The 23130-nt window shown below is 55.1% G+C and overlaps 8 protein-coding genes across 8 annotated transcripts; 3 read left to right on the forward strand and 5 right to left on the reverse strand.

Moving 5' to 3' along the window:
* Positions 1-889: 889 nt before the first annotated feature.
* LY79DRAFT_546529 (uncharacterized protein) lies at positions 890-1998 on the reverse strand. The gene has a single exon (XM_060557237.1). The coding sequence runs from the start codon at positions 1792-1794 to the stop codon at positions 1126-1128; it is 669 nt and encodes a 222-aa protein (XP_060416486.1). The 5' UTR covers positions 1795-1998; the 3' UTR covers positions 890-1125.
* A 792-nt stretch (positions 1999-2790) lies between these two features.
* LY79DRAFT_627797 (Na,H/K antiporter P-type ATPase) lies at positions 2791-6849 on the reverse strand (the record flags this gene model as incomplete). Its single annotated transcript, XM_060562132.1, has 8 exons — positions 2791-4231; positions 4288-4636; positions 4699-5105; positions 5170-5410; positions 5468-5738; positions 5865-6404; positions 6492-6559; positions 6638-6849. 8 exons carry the CDS (start codon positions 6847-6849, stop codon positions 3005-3007), a joined length of 3315 nt encoding a protein of 1104 aa, XP_060416487.1. The 3' UTR covers positions 2791-3004.
* Positions 6850-7715: 866 nt separating this feature from the next.
* Positions 7716-8829, reverse strand: LY79DRAFT_546536 (uncharacterized protein). Its single transcript, XM_060557238.1, has one exon. The coding sequence runs from the start codon at positions 8417-8419 to the stop codon at positions 7916-7918; it is 504 nt and encodes a 167-aa protein (XP_060416488.1). The 5' UTR covers positions 8420-8829; the 3' UTR covers positions 7716-7915.
* Positions 8830-12675: 3846 nt separating this feature from the next.
* LY79DRAFT_577867 (uncharacterized protein) lies at positions 12676-13713 on the forward strand (the record flags this gene model as incomplete). The annotated part of the gene is made up of 1 exon (XM_060559915.1): positions 12676-13713. One exon carries the CDS (start codon positions 12676-12678, stop codon positions 13711-13713), a length of 1038 nt encoding a protein of 345 aa, XP_060416489.1.
* A 327-nt stretch (positions 13714-14040) lies between these two features.
* LY79DRAFT_510766 (homocysteine S-methyltransferase) lies at positions 14041-15108 on the reverse strand (the record flags this gene model as incomplete). Its single annotated transcript, XM_060554191.1, has 1 exon — positions 14041-15108. The coding sequence occupies one exon, from the start codon at positions 15106-15108 to the stop codon at positions 14041-14043; it is 1068 nt and encodes a 355-aa protein (XP_060416490.1).
* A 1515-nt stretch (positions 15109-16623) lies between these two features.
* Positions 16624-18604, forward strand: LY79DRAFT_680990 (major facilitator superfamily transporter; the record flags this gene model as incomplete). The annotated part of the gene is made up of 4 exons (XM_060564550.1): positions 16624-17499; positions 17644-17877; positions 17945-18383; positions 18437-18604. Exons 1-4 carry the CDS (start codon positions 16988-16990, stop codon positions 18602-18604), a joined length of 1353 nt encoding a protein of 450 aa, XP_060416491.1. The 5' UTR covers positions 16624-16987.
* A 598-nt stretch (positions 18605-19202) lies between these two features.
* Positions 19203-19727, forward strand: LY79DRAFT_510946 (glyoxalase/bleomycin resistance protein/dioxygenase; the record flags this gene model as incomplete). Its single annotated transcript, XM_060554211.1, has 2 exons — positions 19203-19419; positions 19555-19727. 2 exons carry the CDS (start codon positions 19203-19205, stop codon positions 19725-19727), a joined length of 390 nt encoding a protein of 129 aa, XP_060416492.1.
* A 1293-nt stretch (positions 19728-21020) lies between these two features.
* On the reverse strand, positions 21021-22874 carry LY79DRAFT_100034 (cyclin). Its single transcript, XM_060550608.1, has 3 exons — positions 22803-22874; positions 21357-22685; positions 21021-21300 (listed from the first exon to the last, which is right to left on the reverse strand). Exons 2-3 carry the CDS (start codon positions 22620-22622, stop codon positions 21121-21123), a joined length of 1446 nt encoding a protein of 481 aa, XP_060416493.1. The 5' UTR covers positions 22623-22685; positions 22803-22874; the 3' UTR covers positions 21021-21120.
* Between the last annotated feature and the right edge of the window lie 256 nt (positions 22875-23130).

The raw sequence follows: 23130 nt of genomic DNA on the forward strand, positions 1-23130 counted from the left end.
AGGGATGTTCAGGAGCATTCAAGTCGCAGCGCGGCCCCTGTGTTCTTGGTGGCAGTTACCTAACAGACAGACACTTTGTGGGTCAAACCTTAGCATTTCAGACTATGCCAAAGTACTGACCCACCTTCTCTTAAGTCAATTCTGTTGTCCCTACACCGCTAACTTTAAATCCTTAATTCCTAAGTTAATAAAAAGAGAAAAAAGCTTCTCTAATAGTATATACTATAGCCTAGATATTTTAAATTAACAGTAGTATCTCTAGGGGTACATTTCTCTAAAAAGTTAATTTATATAACTACATTCTAGATACACTTTAAGCTAATAAAGACATCTCTGTTTTCTTCTTCTTCTTTTTTTTTTTATAGCAAAAGGGTAAGCTAGTCTATGCGTAAGTCTATGTGGAATAAGCAAGAGACTTTGAGAGGTACTTTAATGACTCAAATGCTGCCCCGCAAAGTGTCTGCCTGTTAACTGCTACCGTGTTCTTGAGCTCTCTGGCTGACCCTGGTGTATTTCGCGACAAACGCCAAGAACTCATCAACTTCGATCCTACCTTTCGCGACTAATTTGCCCTCCCTTGGGGGTGGATGGCCTTCAGTTCCGGCACCTCTGATTGGGCGTTCCCCGAGCTTCGGTGATCCATCCGCGCCACCGGAAGTTTACCGACTCCCTTTGCATGCATGTTATGAAGCATAATTAACCCTTTGTCCGCGCTCAACACAAACTGAGTGCACAAAAAAGGAAACGAAACGAAACATGAGACGTCGAAGGATTTTGACCGATGTGACTTTACATGATGTGTCAATTCTCTGTCATGGTTCCACCGCGGCCGAGCCCGGCGGCTCTGGAGTAGTAGCCGCAAAAAAAAAAAAAAAAAAAAAAAAAAAAACTCTCTTGGAGAATTCGCAACGTGCCCAGAAAGTCTCTTGCTCCCAACTTCATCAAGGTCATGGTCATGACAGAAACCTACTCCAGCTTTTCCCCTGACGCCGTTTCACACTTGACGGCGGTCACAAATCCGAACTGCGCCAGAACGCGGGGGACGAACCCTGGTCTGTGACGCTCGTCAGTTCAAAACCACAATTTCGGACGGCGGCACTGGGTCGCCCAGTCTTCTAGCGTAACTCACTTTCCGTGCAGTTTTCGTGATGCCCACTTGTCGACAACCAACAACACAGACAACACGGCCAGGAAGAAAGGAACCCCCGCGGGGTAATCGCTCTCCCACAATGCAAGCTGGTGTGCCACGACCACGGCGCCGGTGAACGAGTCCCCATAGCTCCGGAATCCCTGAAGGTGGTTCATATAACCGCCGATCAACCGGGTCCATACCAAATTGTTCAGAAGTTTGATAGATGCCCGATGCCACTCCGCGTCGCCATGCATGTACCCCAACGCGGAGGCGAACATCCGCTGCACCGCCGTGGCCTGAAATGTGGTCCTAACAATTTCTACTCTCCCGTTCCTGACGTTAGCGGCCAACCGAAGGCTGGTGGCCGCCATGATGAGGCAGAGGCCAAAGTCAACGACGTTGGGTTTCGGGGCTTCACTGGTGATGGCAAGCTGGCAGTAATACCGGAACACCTCGATCGTGCCAACAATGACATGGATGGCGAGAGGAACGTACGGGACCTTCGTATACTCGGAGTGTTTCGGGGTGGTGATCTTCCTCCAGCTCGGTACCAGGTAACGCAGGTAGATGCCCGAGGTCCAAAGTATCTCCAACAAGACGTGATGCGTTACGTAGAGCAGCTGTACAGCTTCCCAGCTGTCATCGATGCTTACCCAGTTCATGGTGGGTCGAGGCTCGGATCCCTGCAGGCCTACTGCCGTGTAGTTGGACGAAGCGAAGGCGGCACGAAAGAAACTCGGGATCGTTACCGGAGCGTCGGGCACAGGGTCCCGAAGCCGCAGGGTCCAGGCAAAGAACTGGAGAAGCCGGAGCAGGGAAACTCGGCTAGGTGCTGCATTGGTGCCGGCTATATATTTTTGTCTTCTTGTCGCTGCTGTGTGTCAGCAATCAATGTTGTGTTCGGGGCGCTCCTCTTTCAGCCGTTGTGCCAACCGCCCAGCCTGGTTTACCCGCCAATAGGATGGGTGGATTCTAGTGCGGACTCTTTGCTTGCCGTAACTTCAATAAAAAGTACAGGTACAACAGCGAAGACGTGGCAAAGGAAGAATCATCACGTCTGATTGGGCAGGGAACAGCCGACGTTGTCAGACGAAGTTGCGTCTTATCCTGATCACTGGACGTGCGCACCCGGAGTACGGCTTATCCCAAGTTCCCATGCAGGTCTGACACCATCACGTCTTGGCGCTTGGCATCCATGGGGCCAACCAGCATAGGTAAGATGCTGCAGATGTCATCACGGACTGAAACCACAGATCGACTCCAGCTACTTTAAAAGTTGTTTTTCTGATCGAGTCCTTCGTGACTTCGTTGGTAGGGCTAGCGCGTCATGATGCCATAAGTCACCGTCTTCGTAGTGCGTCAATGATAGGACATGGTTAAAGCAAGTTCATATAATTTTGATGAGTCGCCTATTTTTACATATATCCACCAAGACCCAAGATTGTTTCCAACCGACACGGACTTGGCATTTCAAACCACTCTAGCGCCTGTGTAAGAATTATAGCTGACGGATTGGGAAGAGTGCTCTGCTCGGATTGGAGGGTAAGATTGAGCAGTATGCAGTCAGACTTTGGAACGATGCTTACCGGTAAGATGAGCTTACATATATAGCGAGAACCAGAAAACGACCGACCAACAAGAGCCGACAACGCCAAACCGGTTAAATGCACAACATTGTATTAGCTACTCAAAGATGTGACGCTAGCACGCTTGCTTTAGTTCTTTTGGAAATAAGATGGAATCATGCTGCCAACCCCCCTCCCATTAATTCACTGCATTTTACAGCCAGTCCTCCACAAGCTGCGAGCATTCCCGCATTATTAATCTGCCATTGAGCAATACTCAGATCCAGCAAGCTCAACCGCATTCCGTTTACCAGGCCGCCTTGGCAAGAACGCCAGTAGGCCACCTACGCACGGCGAACTTCCTAGCTTCGTCTATGAGGAGGATGCCGAGGCCAAAGCTCATGGGCAGGAACCAGTACTCGACCGGGACCGGGGCTGTGCCAAGCGCGGACTGAAACTCGGGGACGTAGAGCCAGAAAATGGCCATGAGAAGGGCGAACACAACGGCTGGGAACAAGTACAAATTCTGCGTCAGCCTGTTGCCGATGGGCGGGTGCTGGAAGAGAGACAAGCGACGGGTGCGGATGGCCATGAGGTTGAACCACTGCATGACGACGAGGTTGACAAAATAGATGGAGCTCGCGATGTTGAGCTGCTGCTGGTAAAATTTCGGGTCAATGGTGGAGGGAAGGTTGCCAAAGGAGAACCAGATGTCGCTGAACTTGATGCCCTGGCGCTCAAGGTGCCAGTACGACATGGCAAATGAGGATACAGCCTCGAGGACGCCGACGAGGCCGTACGATTGGAGGACGAGCTGCCAGTCAACGAGACGGTCCTTGCCAGGAACGCGAGGCTTGCGGAGAAGCACATCCGCCTCCGGGGCCTCGTAGGCCATCGCGATGGCGGCAGCTGCGTCGGTGAAAAGACAAATAATGATCATGAGGAAACTGCTCAGAATCTGCGGGATGCCGAACAAGACATTGGTCATGACGGGCCAGAACTCGGAGAAGCTTCCGGCGGGGAGGAGGTAAGCGACGGTCTTCTTCAGGTTGTCGAACATCATACGTCCGTAGCGCAGCGCCTCGACGACACTGGAGAAGGAGTCAAGGAGGACCATGTCCGCAGCCTCGATGGCGATGTCGCTCCCCGAGCCCAGAGCAATGCCGACGTCCGCGGCGCGAAGGGAGGGGGCATCGTTAACGCCGTCGCCGGTCATTCCCACGATCTGGTGACGGGCCTGCAGCTCACGGACGATGCGGAGCTTCTGCTCGGGGGTCGTGCGCGCGAAGACGATCTCCTGGTATTGCGCCAGCTGGTCCCATTGTTCTTCGTTCAGGGTGATCAGCTCGGGGCCGGAGAGGACGATGGCTTGGCGCGGGGATGACTCGACGTCGTCAATGACTTGCTTTACTGACGGTTCGGCAGGGATCGTGCGTTGGAGAGCCGTGACGTCGTCGATCTGGGAACGGGGGACGCTGATGATGTTGCACTCGGCTGCGATGGCAGAGGCTGTGAGGGCGAAATCACCGGTTACCTGCGTTCCGTCAGTATCCGAAGACCTCCATGTCCATTGCAAGAGAATCAACTCACCATGAAGATGCGGATGCCCGCGCCACGAAGAGTGTTCATGACTTCGGGGATCTCGGGGCGGGGCGGGTCGACGATGCCAACAAGGCCGACGAGAGTGAGGCCGGACTTGGCTTGATTGTTGATTTCCATCTCATACGAACTCTCCGTCGGGCTTCCCTTCAGGGCAGATCTCGAGATGGCCTTGCGAGCGAGCAACAGCACGCGTCGCCCCTGAGCTGACCACTCATCTTTGATCTGCTCGATGGAAGCACGCGTCGAAGGGTCCAAGGCAGTAGTATATCCAGAGGGATTGACGTAGTTGCTGAGTCTGGGCATGAGAACGTCAGGGGCACCCTTGATAGTTAACAAACTGCAGCGCGACGTTAACTTTTCGCCCGTTCCCAGAAACGACACGACTGAGAGTGCACTTACACGTCGCCTGGCTGGAAGACGGACGCAGTGTCGAAAGGTAGGGCCAATGACAAGCCGTCAGGATGAGACATGCCAAGCACGCGAATCATGTATTTGTTTTTGCTGTTGAAGGCGAGCTCGTATTTTGTCTGCCAGCATCGGCGAAGCTCGTTGACCTGACCCAGGCTTTCTGAGAAACGCAGGATGGCCTGATCCGTAGCGTCGCCGTGGATCACGCGCTCATGGAGAGGCAGGCGAATGGTGGCGGCGTCAAACTGGCCGGCATTGCAGAGGCCTGCAATAGCCCGGAGCTGCTCCAGAGAGTTATTGTTCGGAGCGTTGTTTCTGTTGAGTGTGAGTTCATTCCGGGCACCTTCGGCCGTCATCGTCTTAGTGCCGATGGCACATTCCGTGACAATCATTTTGTTCTTTGTACCTCTGTCAGTATGGACTCTTGGCACCTGGATGTAACGGGCACTTGTGTTGACCTACCTGAGTCAAAGTACCGGTTTTGTCGGAGCAAATGATGGATACAGATCCGAGAGTCTCTACGGTCTTGAGGGACTTGCACAAGATCTTGTTTTTGCGCATCATGTTTGCGCTGATGGTCATACTGGCGGTCAAGGCCACAGGCAGACCCTCAGGAATGAACGCCACAGCAACGGATACACAGGATATGATCAAATTAGGCACATTGATCCAATTTGGATACTTCGGTCTGAGCCAGGCGCCCCTATTCATCAGATGCTATTAGCCAAGGTCCTTGTCAAAAACAGTATCATGAACGTACCAGACGATCAGAACTACAACGATCATCAGGAACATGATGGAGCAGATGATGAGCACAAAATGCAAGACCTCGCGCTCGAGAGTGGTCAAGCCCTTCTTCGGCTCGTTGGTCAGCTTGGCGATGCGGCCGAAAATGGTGTTGTCGCCCGTGGCCACCACCAGCCCCGTACAAGTGCCAGAGACACAGTGAGTGCCCTGGAGGCCGATACATCGGGTCTCGAGGTAGTTGTTGTCAGTCGAGTCGACCGAAGCGGGCAGAGGAACCGATTCTCCTGATAGTTTGTACTTTGGTCAGTCGCGTTCACAATGCCCACCGACAGAACAACCGCAAAAGGTTTGCGACACATGGGTTGGAGAGAGAAGCAGAACAGTGAAAAGGGGATATTGGAGTTATTTACCCGTCAAGATGGATCTGTCGAATTTGGCGTCCGAAGAGACTTTGAGGAAGCGCACATCAGCCGGCAACTTGTTTCCAGACTTGACGATGAGGATATCCCCGGGTACGATCTGATCAGCCGGGATCTCGGTCTGTTGTCCATCACGAATCACCATGCAGTTCTCGGGCAGCATAGTCTTGATCGAGTTCATGACCCGCGACGAGGACCAGTCCTGCCACATGTTGAAGGCGGCCTGGATAAAGAAGACGGCCAACAGCACAATGGCCAGCGCCAGATTGGCCACGGCGGGCGGACTGCCCAGGGGCTTCCACGCGATGAAGACGAGGATAGAGGCCACCAGCAGAACAGTACCGAAGCCCTTGAAGAAGTATCCGAGTATACGCTTCGTGTGATTTGTCGGTGCGGGCGAGGGCGCGTTCCTGCCGTAGTGCGCCGTGCGGCGCTGGACCTGGTCCGAGGAGAGGCCATCGGCGAGGGAGGATGACTGGCGCCTGAGGATCTCGTCGAGGGAAAGGGTGTGCCATTCGAGTTCCGATAGCTCTGGAGGCCACGAAGGCGGACATGTCAGTTTGCAGCTCACTCTGTCAACGCGGCTGTTGCGGCCGGGACCTTGGGTCTTTTACGAACCCGTTGCGACATTCTTGGCCTTCTTGACGGCTGCTGTCTTTGACTTGTACTCTTCTATCTCGAAGGACCTTTCCGACAAGAACATTAGCACTGAGTAACAGGCGAGGTCGTTCAGTCGGACTAAAGAGGGTTAGGTTTACACCTACACCGTTCTGTACTGAATCGGAAGCTCGGCAGTCGCATCGATGGAATTGCGTCTCGACCTGACCGAGTGAATTGAAATGGACGTGTTCGAGCGCGTACGTTGCAGACCTGGGACCGTGCTGGGTCGATGGGCTCTCCTGCCGGCCTCCTCGTCGGCGTCCCAGCGGATGCGCTCACCAGTCGCATGGGAATGCGACTTTTCAGGCTCGTCCATGACTGATCTTTCTCAAGGAGTTTTCAGCGCAGATTTCCGCACTAGCTGTATAGAAAGAGGTAGGAGAGCGCGTCAGACCGAGTAAAAGTCCAGTGTGAGCGTAAGTTATGGTAGGAGGCCTCACAAAGAGTAAAGGGAAGCAGGGGGAGGCAAGAGAGGGAAGTGAGAAGTGAAGGAGTCCAAGAGTATGTTTACCACGACCTGCAACGCATTCAGGGTCTTATATATATATATATATATATACACATACATACATATATATAGAGTAGACCAAAGGGTCACGAGTCGCGAGATGGGACCTGGATTCGGGATGGCAAAACGGGTGAACCGTCTTAACATGGCATCCATCACGGGTCTTGGCACATTCCTCTCTACAACTGTTTAAGAGCGACATACACACACACGCACACACACACGCACACGCACATCAGACACAGACCCAGATGCAGAATGCACACGCCCAGCCGTATGGTAACCTTTATGACGGAAACTACGGCCTTCGCATAATTCCATCACATGGCAGGCAAGGGCTGACTGTCGACGCTTTGCTTGACTTAGGGATGGTGCTAGGTAAGAGAAACCGAATGAACCTGTTGTCGTCCCCTCTCCCCTAGTGGAGGGGTGTGCAGGTCAACAACGGCAACGGCAACGGCAAGCAAGCAAAGCGGCGCGGCTTTTTTTACCCATTCAAAGTTCTGGGGGATGGGACGGATGGGAAGGGCGTAGAGGGAAGAAAATGGAGATGGGGGTGCAATTTGAGATCAAGGCAACCCAGAATCGTCGACAGAGGCAAGCAACAAGGCATGAGACGGCGGCGACGGCGGCTACACCAGCAGCAATAGACGGGAAGGGGGAGCAGACGACGACGTGCGAAGAAGGACGGAGGTCAGTTGAGCATTGTATCTACAAAGCTAAGGGGCGGTGACATGGAACTGCGAGGCCAACGTGCTGGAATACTGTGGCAGACGAAACCCGCGCCCTCTTTGCCGGTGTCTTTGTCCACGTAGAAGCCGAGGGGCCGGAGCACTAGGCTAGGCTGGGCAAGGCGAATCGGAGTGTTTTGAAATTACAGGCAGGCCATCAGAAGGGAAATTGTGGCAAGGCCCAGGGCAGTCACGGTGGGCAGTGAGAGAGAGGGAGGGCCAAAAGGAGAAGAAGAGCGTGTCACAGAAACGACGTTGCAGGCAGGCGGCGGCACGAGGGAGGATGACGAGGAGGAGGCTGACTGAGCTCGGCTGCGCTTGATTGGAGGGGTGGGGGAAGTTTGGGAGGAAAATAAAAATAAATAAAAACCAGAGAGCGAGGAGGATCCTGTTGCTCCAAAGGGAAAGCGAAGGGTAAAAGACTGAGGTGATAAATCGCTCATAGTATGCGGTGTTGATGCGAAATTACACGCTGGTGAAGTCGAGCGAGTTGGATATCCAAGTATCTCTTGGCGGCGAGGAGGCTCTCCTGGTGACTTGGCCCAGTACAACCAATAAAGGTTTTGGCGCATCCTGCCCCGTGCTGCGGCCCCATACCCGTCCCTCGGCAGCCTAGGTAGCCTGAGTACGGCGTGGCATGGCGGCATGGCGGCATGGCGGCATGGGGGAGGGGGGTGAAGGGGTGGTGGTGATGTGAGAATGTGAATGTGGAGATGGAGAAATGGGATGGGTGCAGAGCCATGTTGTGGAAGTTGCAGCTGGAGACCTAACCCCAGCTGGGTGGTCCGTCCTCGTGATGAAGATAAAGGTCCCTCCCATGTGTGTAGAACCCCAGACCAAGACACACACACACACACACTCAGAGAGAGTGAGTGAGTGAGATTCTAACCTGTTCCCGTCCATCGTCCATCTCTCAGCCCTGAATCGGGTCTGTTGCATCAATGCATCTCTACTGGCCGAACCATCGATCCGGCCGACCATCCAAGGGCCGTTTCTTTTCTCTCTCACTCTGTCTCTCCTCTCTCTCTCTCTCTCTCTCTCTCTCTCTCTCACTCTCTCACTCTCTCACTCTCTCTCTCACCTTATCCCCTACACCCTAGCTAAGCCACCAGGATCAAGCTGCTGTAGGCTCTGACCTGCAAGAAGATTGGAGAAACCACCAAAGGTCTCAGGTCGGGGGTTTCTTGAATCTTCCTCCCCCTTATCATCTGCGCCCGCTCGCCGTCATTCTTGCACGAGAGGACGATGATGGTGGTGGGTAACCGCAATCTTCCTATTCGTCTCAGTCCTCCCCCCTCCCATTCCCTCCCCGCCCTCTCCCCTCACAATGCCCTTTGTTGTTGTGTTTCTTCGCTGCTACCGCCAGAGAGAGGTGCTTTCACCGCTGCCATGTGGAGAGAGAGAGAGAGAGAGAGAGAGAGAGAGAGAGAGAGAGAGAGAGAGAGAGAGAGAGAGAGAGAGAGAGAGAGAGAGAGAGAGAGAGACAGAGAGAGAGAGCTGAGGGGTGCTTCTCGGATTGCTGCAAGTAGTTAGCGGGGCCGTCCGGGATATGCAAACCCCCCGCCCCCCATTGTTAGTTACCGCTACCGTGTGCCATCCCTTCGGAGCTTTCCTGGCTTTTCTCACCGTCCCACTGGACACGACGATACCATGTACAGATAAAGAGCTGCTGTATCTGGCACAGGCAGCGCGAGTCGCATGCCGGGCCGATCCAAACAGCCATGTCCATGCCACATTGTGCAGGTCCAGGTCCGGTCGTTGCGGTGTCTTTGTCAACCGGGGAGATGCTCGCTCTTGTCTCAGTGTGGCCGTTGCTACACTGCTGGTTGCCGGTGCCAGCGTGCGCCCTTTTCCGGCACGCAACCTAACTGACTGTTGCTTAGCGAGAGTAATTATAGACAGACATACAGCCAAATATGGCCATCAAACAAACCCTTTCCCCTCCTCCTCCTCCAAACCCTCGAAACCGCCCAGCTGACTAACTGCATTCTACTCAGACTTTGCCCCCCCCCTTTAGCGTGTGCGATTCCACTGGAATAAACAGTCAGCCGAGCATTCCCTTGCCTCCCCTCCATCCCCAAATCTCTCTTCACCGACTCACCGCCTTCGAGGTCGGTTGTTGCCTCATGATAACCCCAAGCGTTGCCTCTTGTTCCGTCTCCCAGCCATCCCGGCTGTTCGGCCTCGCCGCTCGTGATTCCATCTGCTCCCACTGACGTACGCCCGGACTGTGGCTTGTTTTCTCCTTCTGGCATCCATTGTGTTTCTTTGACGGATCTGTCTGTCCGTCTGTCTATCTGTATGCCTCTCTGCCCGAGGAAAACTGTGCTCCTGCGCATTCAACAATGCATCGGAACCTCCCTCGCACACACCCCTTTCCCACTCTCTCCATTGGCCGCGAACTCTACTCTGACTTGCACCAACCTACTTACACTGCCACTGCCGCTTCCACCGCCTCCCTCTGCTCGGTGATGACCAACACAAGAACGAGTTCTTCGCATACATGCATGCCCAAAAATGGTCTACCTCGCTCGGCGACCAGCAATCAACCCCAAAACCCACCGCAATTCAATGCCGGCCTGATGTCGGGGGGGGGGGGGGGGCATCAGAGGGCTGTGCTATGCAACTCGAATAGGGCACTCGAGCCAAGTCGACAGAGCTTATTCCAGACCCAGGCGCCCAATGAAGACCCTTTCTCTCGCCCTGGATGCTCGATTCGATACTCCGTATACTAATACGTCGTATGCGCTGTTAATCGACCGCCGGTCTGATCTGAACAGTTAGCTCCCTACGCCGCTGGCCTAGCGCCGATCTCATCACGCGCACAGCAGGCCTAGCAGGCCTAGCAGGTTCCAGCAGGCGGCCCTCCAGGCTTCCGCCATGAGCTGCTTATCCTGGCTTTCGCACTCGTCCTGGGGGTCTTTTATGTTGTCTGCCACACCTCCCCCTGCTCTTTCGCTGCGTACTATGTAGTATTAACGCTTCTCCACGATTGCCCTGGTCCCTTGTGGCAGGCAGATGCGCGCCCGCATGCCTAGTTACCTACTATAGTAGGTAGACAGAAATTCCCGCGGCATCTACCGTTTTTCTGTATTTATGTGGGACACATCAGTTCTCTTCCAAGGATATCCATCCCCACCGTAGGATGACAGCTGCGATGACAGAAATCATATCCGTGTAGACTAGCTCGCGAGAGAGAGAGAGAGAGAGAGTGTGTGTGTGTGTGTGTGAGAGTATGTGAGAGGAGGATATACCAAATAGACAGAACCAGGCAGTTCCCGGCAGAACCAGCCCACCTACTCCAACCCCTTTCACCCTCACCTTAAGACGGGCACAAATCTTCACCTCTCTGCCTTTCTCCCTCTCCCTCTCCCTCTGCCTTGGCCGACACACGGGGCACGCGCGTTTTCCAGTCAGATCAGAGACCCAAGGACGTTTTCACTGCTGGTCGATTCTTGACACTGGCGACTGCACTACACGACCCAATCAAACCCCCCAGCTGCGCTGCCCCCAGCACCGCTGGCCTGGCCTGGCCTGGCCTGGCCTAGACTCGTTTGTCGTCCTCTCGTTGCTTAGTGTTAGTCCATTTTTGGCCTCTCTTCTTCTTTTTCTTCTCTTGCCACCTACTAGAAACGGCAGAGGAGGTGGGCGGCGCAGAGTAGGCTGCTAGAGCACGGCGCTCGCGCCCGCGCCGCAGAAACGCCTGCAGGTGCACCCCGACTTTCCTTTCATGTATAGATGGCGAGGATGAGAAAAAAGGGGAGAGTTCACTATTCGATATTACTACCGCTACTACTACTTACTAGTACTATTACTTGCTGGACTCGGGGACTTGAGACCGACGTCGGAAGACCCTTGACGAAGAAACTCTTGGTTGCTTTGCGCCACTGGCCACAGCTCTTGTATCTAGCTCGTCGGACAATGCCGAATGATGTGTGCTCGTCATCATCTTTGTCGTCGCTCTCGCATGAGCACTGAATCTATTGCAATTCGAGTTCCAGACCAGTCTCCAAGCAAAACGGCACCGGCAACCAATACCCAAGCGCAGACACGCGGGCACATACGCACACGCACACGCGTGCATCCCCCCCCCCATCCATTGTGTCCGCCCTCGAATCCGGTCAAAAAGAAACGAGGAAGTAAAAAAAAAAAAGAAAAAAAAAAGTCTAAATCCTCCCCCCCTGTGTTTCTTCGGTGGCGCGCACACTAGCGGTGCCATTTATCCGATATGCCCCCCAGATGAATGGAATGGCGGCATTGTGCACCAGCGGGATCCCCTCCATCTGCCCAACTACTCATCCCATTTTCCATCAGGCTCTCTCTCTTTCATCTCGCCGGCCTCCTCCTGGCTTCTTGTTGTATAAACACCTTTGCCGCTGCCCTTTTTGTTTCTTCATCCTGCTTTCTGTTACCGCCGAATCCTCCGCCTCCCAGATGGCAACACAACCACCGCTGCTGCTGCTGCTACTGGCTCGTCTACTTGTCAGTTGAATGACGTCGCTAGTTAATGGGTCGACTCCGCTGCCGCTGCAAGCTGCACTGCTGCGCCTCACTCGAAGCTCGAATCGAAACCCCAACTTTCTGTGGTGCTTTGATGCCGTTTGGCTTTTCGGACTAAAATTCCGCCCTTCCACGCTCCCACCTTTTCACTACTGTAATAGTTAGCTCTGCTCGTTGCTGCCACCCACCCAACTGCTGTTGTTTGGCCGCCAGCTTGCCCCAAACAGCAGCAGCAGCAGCAGCAGCAGCAGCAGCAGCAGCAGCAGCAACTGCAGCAGTCTCTCCACCCTGCCTGCCCGCCCTCTCCCCCCCCTTTGTGCGACACTCACCCAGTGCATTCCACAGATTACATGTGCAGTGCAATTTCTCTCGTTCATTGCACACGCCACTTGCAATACCAGCTATGCCTGTCGGATTGCTCACTATCCCAAGGGAAATTCGCGACCTCATACTCGATGAGGTCGTCTTCCTACCCGATCGCCCACCGCCGCTTAACCCCTCAGTCAGCCAGGACCGTAAGAGGCGCGAGTACAAGGGCAAAGGGTTCTCTGATGGCCACGACATTTGGGTAGAGAAGCAGATCCGCGCACCGCCTTCGGGCTCCCCCAACAACGCGATTCTCCTCGTCAATCGTCAACTGCACGACGAGGCCAAGACGCTGCTCGCCTCAAAGGGAACCCACTGTCGTCTCGACGTCATGTATGTTAAAGAATGTGGCTTGTGGCCGACTTGGCTCGCCGTGCCAAGATCCACCCGCCATGCCGACAGCGTCCACGTCCAGTTCCGCATCTTCGATCCTCCCGCCGACGTCAATCCTGACTGGAAAAACGAGGAACAGTTTCGCGGCGGCGACGGCGGCCCGCCCTTCATTGTCTGGAACTTTTACGCCATGCTCTCCGGGTACCTACAATACGGACCGACCGCCTTCAGCAGTGTCGTCGCCGACTCGTCAAGCTTCACCATCAAGAGGCTGGTGCTAGACGTCCTTCCGCCCCCGCCTGAAGAGAAGCACGACCGTCTCGTGTCCGGCGGTGCGCGGCGGCCACCTGCGCATGACATGTTTGAAAGATTCACCACCATGGTCATGGATGCAGAGAAACGTGAGCGCCGAGGGATTACTTGGCCCCGACCGCAGGAAGGCAAGGAGAGTCTCATACCAGCCGAGAAGCTTGCTTTCTTCATGTGCTGCCAGATTGGGGGTCTCTTGTCCATGTACAGGGACTGGGCCGACTTCGGCGACATCCTGTACGAAGGAGTCGGGAGCATCGAGATCCGCGTAAACGGCGAGCCGCGACGCTACTTTGACCTGGACGAGATGCTCGACAGGTTGCCCATACAGCCGATCGCGGCCTGGAACGAAAAAGAACAGCAAAAGAGACAAAAACGCTTCGATGACTGGAAGGCGCAGGCGATTGCAACGAGAAGAAGCTGGAAAAAATGATGACAAGGAAACCCGGATGATGACATGACATGAATGGCCTTTTTTCCTCTTCTTTTATTCTTGACTTTGGCTCGGCCATACTGGCCAATAGAGGGAGGATCCCCTCTTTTTGCATTGGGCGGCGATACCACCGGATAGATGGGTTTTTCTTGGAACGGGGTTTCTTTCCATCGGAGCATGGTGCATGGGGGTAATGCATGGTGCGGTACAACCAATTCGGATGTGGTCGGTCGGTCTCGGGGCCGGGAATACTCGGTAGGGTCTCCGGGCCGGACCCGGTTTCGGGGATAATCCCCCCCCCCTTTTTTTTTTCCTTCTCTGTTTCCTTCAACGAGATAGGCCCTCCACCGCGGTCCGGAGCCGGGCAATATCAGAATGGCTTGCTTTGCAGCATCCACCAACAACAATCTGGTTCCACAATCCTCGAGACTGGGCGTCAGCAACAACCTGGGAGAGTTGGGCCTCCCACGACGTGACAGGGTGATGTGATCCTCCGGGAAGTTCCCATTTCTGAGTGGCCGTGTTGTATACTTCACCATTAGTGCCATCTGGGTAGAGGACGAGGGCCGGGGCCCCGGCGATGGCCCCCTCCTCGATGAGTTCTTGGACGGCCGATTCGTAGCTCTTGATTAGGGACTCGAGTTTCCATACCTTGGTGCAGTTGATGCCGATGCCCCAGGGTCGGCTCATGGCGACGTCAGGGCTCAGCATGGCCGTCACGGCCTCCTTGACAGAGGAGCCGTCGGGCAGACAGTCGTCTTGACGCGGGAAGAGGGTGGCGATCCAGAAGCGGAGGGGATTATCGGTAGCAAAGAGGCCGATTTTGTCGAGGGCTTGCCTCAATGCCTTGATTTCGTCGGAGCGGGGGATGGTCTCAACTGCAACATAAGCGACGGGGGAGGAAAAGGCACCGGCGTCTTTGAACAGGTGCAGACGCTCCAGATGCCAGTCACGCAGCTTCTCGAGCGAGTCGTGTTCGGAGTCATAGGCGCCGCTATACTCTTGTCCGGGAATCATGCAGGCGCCATAGGGACCGATGCTGAGAGCCGTCTTGGTACCGTGCGCACGTCCGGCTTCATGGGCAATGCGGATGGCGTCCTGGATAAAGTTGCCGATGGCGGCGCAGTCGATACCATTGGGATACTTGGCAGTGCGGGTGTTGGCGAAGCCGTGGATAGACAGTTGGTAAGTGGCCGTGAGGATAATGTCGACCGGCACATTGCCGAAATCTTTCTGACAGGCAAACAAGGTATCCTGGCCGTCAACAAGGAGGTGAGTTGACCAGAGAGGGGTGGTGGCGGACTCAAACTTGATGCCGTATTTGTCCTCGAGCGAGGTGCCGAGGCCTCCATCGAGAACTAGGATCCTGGGGCTTTGCTTCTCGGCGGCGTCCATTTTTTGTTAATTGGAGTAGATAGTAATACGGAAACCTTAGGGATGGGAAAATCCGAGGGAGCTACGCAAGCAAGGTTCGAACCGGGCGATAGGTACGTCTGATAAACAACGGACATTCCCAATTCAGAATAGAATTTTGAATTCCGGCAGGACGAAGTTGTCGTGGCTTGAACGAAGCCGAGTGGGAGAGAGAGAGAGAGAGGGAGGGATGGAATGGAGGAAGGGATGGACACAAGGGCCACTATGATGGTATGAATTGAGAGAGACGGACGCGCGGCGGGCGTTGAAAGCCTTGAGAAGGGGGTGAGAGGAAAGTCTTGGATATTTGACGGGTCTTGGAAGGAGAATTGGTCTTGGGGACCTAATTGTTTGGGGGGCAAGGGGCTGAAGAAGGGAGGGAAAGGGGGGGGGGGGCGGAGGAGAAGCGAGGCCAGACACAATAACTAGCCAGCAGTAGAAGCAGTTTGGCAGCAGTTTGGCGGCAGCAGCAGCAGCAGCAGCAGCAGTAGTACATGGAAGAGCAGCGCAGCGCAACCAGTGAACTGGAGAGAGACTGGAGGGGGTTCCACCCTAGTGGAAAATTTTGGGAAAGCATTACGACGACTTGGTGATGACTAAGGAAAACACCACCTTTTTCTCACCATCTGCCAAGAAACCAACGGCAGCATCTTTCCGCTTGTCTGCGTCAATGCACCTTCCTCGTCTCCAAGCCCCTCTCTTTTCCTATCTTCCTTCCTTCCACTCAGGCGTCCATCTTACGATGCCAAGAAACAAATCGGAGCGGAAAGAAGGCGGGCGGTACGATAGATAAGTACCTAGACGACCTAGGTAGTCACGAGGCAAGGCCACCTTCGACTCGACTCCGGGAGAGAGAAGGAAAGCATGGACTCGGTAAGACCTGCCTGCCTGCCTGCCTGCCTGCCTTCCTGTCGCAGTGTCCCTACCGAGGACATCAATCGTATTCTGAAGGAGAGAGAGGCAGGGAGTGTGCCTTCCTCCTAAGCGGGCCTGCCGATGCCAAGACGGAATGCGACATGCTCGGATGAGGATACCCGAGGCCCCATTTCCACCCGACACGACAAACACGGACAGAGAAGTACACTATTTCAGCTTTGATAGTGACTGAGAGAGCGATGTAGATTCTATGTACAACAGGCTTTATGCAATACCGCGGCGCGTCTGGGTCAAGCTTCCGTCATCTCACATCGACCTATGGGGCATCATCATGTATGTACCTTCCTTGCACTAGGTAGGCATCATAAGCAAGTACAACTTGACGCCCTTTCCTCGGCGCTGGAAGGGGGCACCTTCTCATCTCGGATTTCTCAAAGCTCGAGGAAATTGTTGTTCCCAGTCAGCCCTGACGGCTGGCTGGCCTCCTTAGCTCCCGTTTCTATCGTGTCCGGCAGGGATTCTCTGTGTCCTTTCCTCCCTTACCACTTTTCGAGCGGACGGCTGCTTTGTTTGGGGGGAAGGGGGGGGGGGGGGGGGATGCAACGTCATTTGACTATGATTGGCGACGAACCCCGCCGTCCGCCCGTCCGTCGTGCGTTGTGCGCCGTGCCATTTTCCCCGCAAGTGTCAGTCCATCCGCCGTGCTGGGTACGGTACCGACCGGTCCCCGGCGCCCTCTTGACATTGACCCACGATCGATCCGGGGCACAAGCAATGCCGTAGATAACTACCCAGTGTGTGGGTCACGGCTAAGAAACCCCGAATTCTTCAGCCGAGCCGGGCGCTAGTAGTGCCTTGTCGACGGAAGGGCGCAAAGAACATGGACATATAAGCAACAACAATTCTTAATTGATTGCCTTGAACATTGAGGCTGTTTGGACACTCAACAAGACGCCGCCCTACCTAACGGTTTTTTATTCCCACCATGGCCACAACGACAACGACGGCTTCCGCCATGGCCTCGGCCTCAACCTCCGGCATTGAGCTCCGTCCCCTCCCGGCCCAAAATACCCTAAATCAACACCCCATTCCGTCAACCCAGCCAGCAAATGACGACGACCCCATCCTCCGTGCCTCGCGCGAGGCCGACACTGCCGTGCCCGAGGGCGGTTACGGCTGGGTCGTTGTGACAGGCTGCTTCGTCATTGCCTGGTGGATAATCGGGACCACCTACTCGTGGGGCGTCATCCAGCGTGCCCTCATTGACGATGGCCTCGGGACTCCTGCCGTGCTCTCCTTCGTTGGCTCCCTCGCCACCGTCTTGATCTCGGCGTTGGCCATTGTCAATTCGCGCGTCATGAGACGGATCGGCCCGCGCAACACGGGGTTGGTGGGCATCACGCTGTTGGGTGTCAGTGAGCTTCTCAGTAGTTTTGCAGTGACCAACGTCGGTGCTTTGTTCGCGACGAGCGGCATTCTTACGGGCTTGGGCACGAGGTGAGTCCAGCCTACCACCGTTTCGTGACGTGGCTTCTTTGCGCTGACTAGTCATCCAGCTTGTGTTTCTCAGTGAGTGTCGACCGTTGATCGCATGCTCCTTTTTTTCCAACACGAAAACAGCTGACAAACTAAGATCGTCAGCGTGATGCCAGCACAATACTTCAGCCGCAAGCGTGGCCTGGCGAACGGCATCGTGTTCGCCGGCGGCGGTTTCGGCGGCGCAGTCAACAGCTTTGCCTTGGACGCTCTCCTCAACCGACTGGGTCCGGCATGGGCGTACCGTGTCCTCGCCCTGGTCACCTTGGCCACCGGGCTTCCGGCCGCTTGGCTTATCAAAGAGCGTGTTCCCGTTCGGGGCTCCGGCTTCGTTGAATGGTAGGCCCTTAAAACTATCTCGCGCCCTCCCTCCGCTCCACACATGCAGCAACTCACTAGTCCGCAGGCGTCTCTTCAAATCCCTCACTTTTCTCATCGTCTTCCTCGCTGGCGCGGTCGGCACATTCCCACTCTTCGTCCCGCCCTTCTTCCTCCCTTTGTACTCCAAGTCCATCGGTTTCTCCTCATCGACGGGCGCAGGTCTGCTTGCGGCCTTCAACTTCTCCTCGGCCGTTGGTCGCATCTGCTGCGGCACCCTTTGCGATGCCTTTGGTGCACTAAACGTCCTGTGCGCTTCGCTAGTGTTGTCGGCCGTCAGCATGTTGGCCATCTGGCCTGCGTCGACGACGCTGGGCCCCATGATCGTTTTCGTTGTGGTCAACGGTATCTCCAATGGCGGTTTCTTCTCAACCATGCCCACGGTGGTAGGGAACGTGTTCGGATCTGCGAGGGTGTCGGTTGCGATGAGCATGATTGTTACCGGCTGGGCAGGAGGATATCTCATGGTGAGTCTCGTTTTGCCCCAACGAAGGCCAGGGAAGCTAATGGGGTCGTCAAGGGTGCTCCGATTGCTGGCTACCTCCTTGAAGCATACGGGGGCGCGGACAACGGTCTCCAAGCGTACCGTCCTGCCATGTTCTACGCTGGGTCATTGTCGTTGGCGGCATCGGGGCTTGTCGCTCTGGTTAGGTTCCGGCTAAACCATAGCATTTGGGCGAGGGTTTGAAATGCGCGGGAATGGCGAAAACAAAGAGCAACGGCGGGTAATGACACAACATACCGTTGCATAATGGCAGTTAGGGACCCGAGGGTTGCAACTTGCGGCCCCAATAAACGAGACATATCCTTTCGAAGGATTCCAGTAAAAACCACACTCCGAAAATTGAAACCGAGTCTGGCCAAGAGATGATCAGGGGCATGATCCTATGATCCTTCTTGAATTCGGAATCCGGTGGAAATTTGCGAATTCACCAGCCTCATTCGCTACCTCCCTGTATGATCGATCCCCCGCATTGCAGAATGTATCAGACATTAGAGCGGCTGCTGCCTGCTGACCAACTCGGAGAAGGCACATTCCATGCAGACCAAAAAAGCCAAAACGAAGCTGCTTGCGTCAATCCTTGTTCGCAGCCCCAACGCACGTGTTGTCGCGCCTCTTTCGCGCCTTCTTCCCCTCCCTGACGGAACTTCCCTCTACTGCTGACCGACGCGATATCAAATACCCCGCGAACCCCCTCGTAGGCCAGCTCGTCCCCCCCCCCAAAACAGAAATCAAAGAAGAAACAAGACCCCTTAGGACGCGCCCCAGCATCCCACCGCCAAACATGTCCATCGACCACGTCGGCCTCTTTGTACCCGCCTCCATCTACAAGGAGACGGTCGGCTGGTATCTCACCGTCCTGGCTCCAGTCGGCTTCAAAAAGTTCGTCGAGCCCAACGAGTACGCATGCGGCCTCGGTGTCCACCGCGCTGACTTCTGGATCGCTTCCCACAACGCTGACAAGGCCAACATTCCGCTTCACTTGGGCTTCAAGGCGGAGAGTAAGTTTTCTTCTTCTTCTTCTTCTTCTTTTTCTTCTTTTCACCCAATTTCTTTCCCCTTCTCTCGCCCCTTCTGCCCAGGAGCGACCCGAACAGACGAGGTGCCGGCTGACACGACGGGGGCGGCGACCGCAGACCGCAAAGCTGTCGACGAGTTCCACAAGGCTGCCATGGCCGCCGGGGCCAAGGACAACGGGGCGCCGGGGCTGCGGCCGCAGTACCACCCAAACTACTACGGGGCCTTTGTCATCGACCCCTCGGGGAACAACATCGAGGTGGTCTGCCATACGCCCGAGGTTACGGAGTAAAGGCGGGCGCGAGGGACCGTGCCGACGCCATTCACCTTTTGCCTTTTGCCTGGCCGGATGGGGCGTCAAGGTTCGAGCTGGGCGAGATAAACAGGGGAGCTACCGGGGGTTGGGAATCACGGGAGAACGAGCAAGACACGACATGCCTCTGATACATCATCCAATGGCCTGCGTGGGAATCTCAGGAAACCCTGCATTCTAAACGCTGTATACAAAAAGCCCCTCTCTCGCAACACCAAGCGAATGAGCATTAAAGAAGCCATATCGAGTACACGATCCCCTTCGTTGTGATTCCCTTGTGCGTCGCCCAGCCAGATGATGCTTATCCAATGTGGGGGGGTTACGCATAGCAGATAAAAGCCGCCCTCGGCGTCCCATCCGCCCCCCCGGGTCCATCCCGCCAATCAATGGCACCGACAAGTTACCTGCTACTGCTGCTGATGCAACTTGGCGCCCACTCATACAAAGTTGGGGGCCGAATAATGCACTGCAATTTAAACCTCTCCAAGAGCTTCACGACGTCATACCGGGGAGGAGGCATCGGACAGGCACCCCCAATGGTGAATCTCCATGTGCTAGTACACTCTTCTTAACAGCAGTCTTAGCGTCCCAGGGACGGATACGAAAGTGCATTCTCTTATTATCAAGCCGTCCATCATCACAACGTTGCCGGTCACATCACTTTCATACAAACCAACACGCCAGCAGACTGAAATCGCGTACTCGGGACATATCATTATGCTCGCCATCTATGTCAATCTCGGAACACCAAACGCCTCGTCCCAATCATGCATGCGCAACAAAGTCTAGAACGTAACGCAACGTGTAAGTGTAACCTGATCCAGACCTGGCCCGCGTCGAATATACCTGTGCTCCCTTCTCTTCACTCTTGTTGGTAGTCATTCCGTACATGCGCGCAAAAGCCATAGCCGCAGCGGACTCGGCACATGGACAAGGTCGCCCTCCCACACGCCGAACCCGCCGCGTATTGCATCGCTATATTTCCCAAGCGTGAAACTCTCTCTCTCTCTCTCTCTCTCTCTGCGGTCAACCCGACACTTCTATCCGGGTATCAAATCCATGAAAATCATGATGAAAATCATGCAGCTACTCGTCCTTCAGTTGAACAAAGCTCGTCTAACACAGGCCTGCATCTCGATCGATCGAAGGCAGGCCCGCGTCATCCGTTATAGATGAAAACACTAGATCGAAACTGTGGCACCTTGCCGCTCGAAAGTTCACCGACGTTCTTACAATCCCGGGCGCAACATGCGACCAGCGTGTTCGAATCGTGGCTGCTAGAATCCAGTATCGAAAGCTCTCGTTGATCGTCCCCCAAAACTTGGTGTATATCAGGGTATCAATCTCGTAATATTGCGAATAAGAAAGTGCCTTAGGAATCGCTGCCGGCCGTAGGACGTGACCTTTGAGCCACCACCTCCCGTGCATAGAACTCCACCAACATGGTGCCGTATGCCTCAAGGTCCTCGACGGGGACTGCAAGCCGGAAGTCGTTCAATAGAAGAAACTGGAGCTCGAGATGGTTCAGTTCCGCCAATGGTAGTCCGCCGACCTAAAGTTTCAATATCAACGACGAATGCTCCTTAACAAAAAGTCGGGACGACATACCTTAGCGTATCTGGAGTTGGTGTAGAAGACGTCCGAGAAGAATTTGCTCGCGCATGTCACTCCCGCAATAATCAGTCGATGGATGTTGAAGCTATCGACCACAAAGTACGTCGCCGGGGCACCCAGAGTGGTTGGCTGGGGCGCGATGCTTCCGGTACTTTCACTCGGTTTCGTAGTCTTCTCGTCCATGTCGTCGTCGTCGGCAAGGTCCGAGTCGCTGTCGTCGTCCTCGTCACGCATGTCGACGTCGGCCGCCTGCGACTTGGGTGTTGGCTGTGAAATCGAGTTTCTCCGTGCCTCCTCATGCTTGACAACCATTTCGTTGACACGTTCCGTCATGCGGTCAAAGTATACCAGTAAGCTCAGGAAGACCTCGTACGTGGTGGGGCAGTACTTGTGAATGCGGGACAGGTAGCTGAGAATGGTGATGGCGGGAATGTTCTTGCCGTGGAACGCCAGCACCGAGGTGCTCAAAGGGCTCATCTGCGAACCGTTGCCTGACTCGTCGTTCTGGTTTGCTTGTTGCTGGTGCGCGACATTACGCTGCATGGCGTCATGTTGCAAGTCATTGGTAGTTGTGATTTTGGTGAGCAACGCAGCAACCATCTCAATGATGTCGCCAATGGGCATGGCACTGATCTCGTACTTCATCGCTTGCAGAGGCGGGTCGTTGAGTATGCCGGGTCCGTTGCCTGATAAAAGATCTGCCTTGGCAAGACTCTGAATATGGGCCAGATCGCGTATATGGATAGTTTGGCCTTGGGGCTGCTGGCGAGGAGACGAGCTATCGGAAAGGGTGTATGAGGCCGGGGCATCGGCTATACCGTTGCCATCTGACGCGGGCGATGGTTGCTGCCGCTGGTGGGTCAGCGCCGAGGCGGCCCCCTCTATGGCCAAAGTGGCAGCAGCATGGCCGGCGTCGCGAGAGTCGGTCGCCATGTATGCGGGGCTATCGGCATGCTGAGGCCTCGCTCGGGTGGGCGATGAGGAGGACGGGGGCGAAGGGAAGCGAGAGGCTCCTCCACTAGGCGGTGCGTGCTTCTCAGCGGCGGAGTCCCAGTCGGGCCGCTTCTGACGCGTAGGTGGAGTACTGGTAGAATGCTGGTATCTTGGGCTCGTGGAGTGATGAGCGGCGGGCACGTCTCTCGATCGACTGGCGGATCGATAATGGGAATCGTGCGAGTGCTGGTGCGGAATGCCGGAGGAGGCAATCATAGTGTGGAAACGGGAGGGATCAGAGACGAAGTCACCGATCACAGCTGCCATAGCATCGTATTATTCTCCAACGGAATGAGACGGTATTACAATTAGAAAGATTGGAAGCAGCAACTACGAAGAGCGAAAGCCGAGTCAGCATATGCTCAATCCGAGTGTCGCAATGTGGTGGAAGGAAGCAAGGAAGGGAAGGCGGGCGGAAGGTGTGAAATGGGAACAGGGGAGGACGACTGTGAGCTAGACTTGTCTAACTGGGCTGCTTGTGCGATGCCAGCCTCTTCGGGCAAGAGTGATGGCCCGAGCCAGGGCCATATCTGCGGTTGAGGGTCGGATCTCATTGTTGAGAAGCGCGCGCGGGTGCCGATTGTAGTGACAAGCAGCTGAGTACAAGCAAGGCACCAGCAGGTAGGTAGGTAGACTACCTATCAGGTAAAGCTGATGTCCAACGGTGCGGTTCGGTCCCAGGAGGAGAGCTGGCTGGCACATTGGCCACCAGGCGCCGGGACAATCGACGTCACAGATGCGTGTCTCGAGATGGCCAGGACGGATGCAGGTAATA

Source organism: Colletotrichum navitas (assembly GCF_030913465.1).
Source record: "Colletotrichum navitas strain CBS 125086 chromosome Unknown LY79scaffold_15, whole genome shotgun sequence".
In the NCBI taxonomy this organism is placed as follows: domain Eukaryota; kingdom Fungi; phylum Ascomycota; class Sordariomycetes; order Glomerellales; family Glomerellaceae; genus Colletotrichum; species Colletotrichum navitas.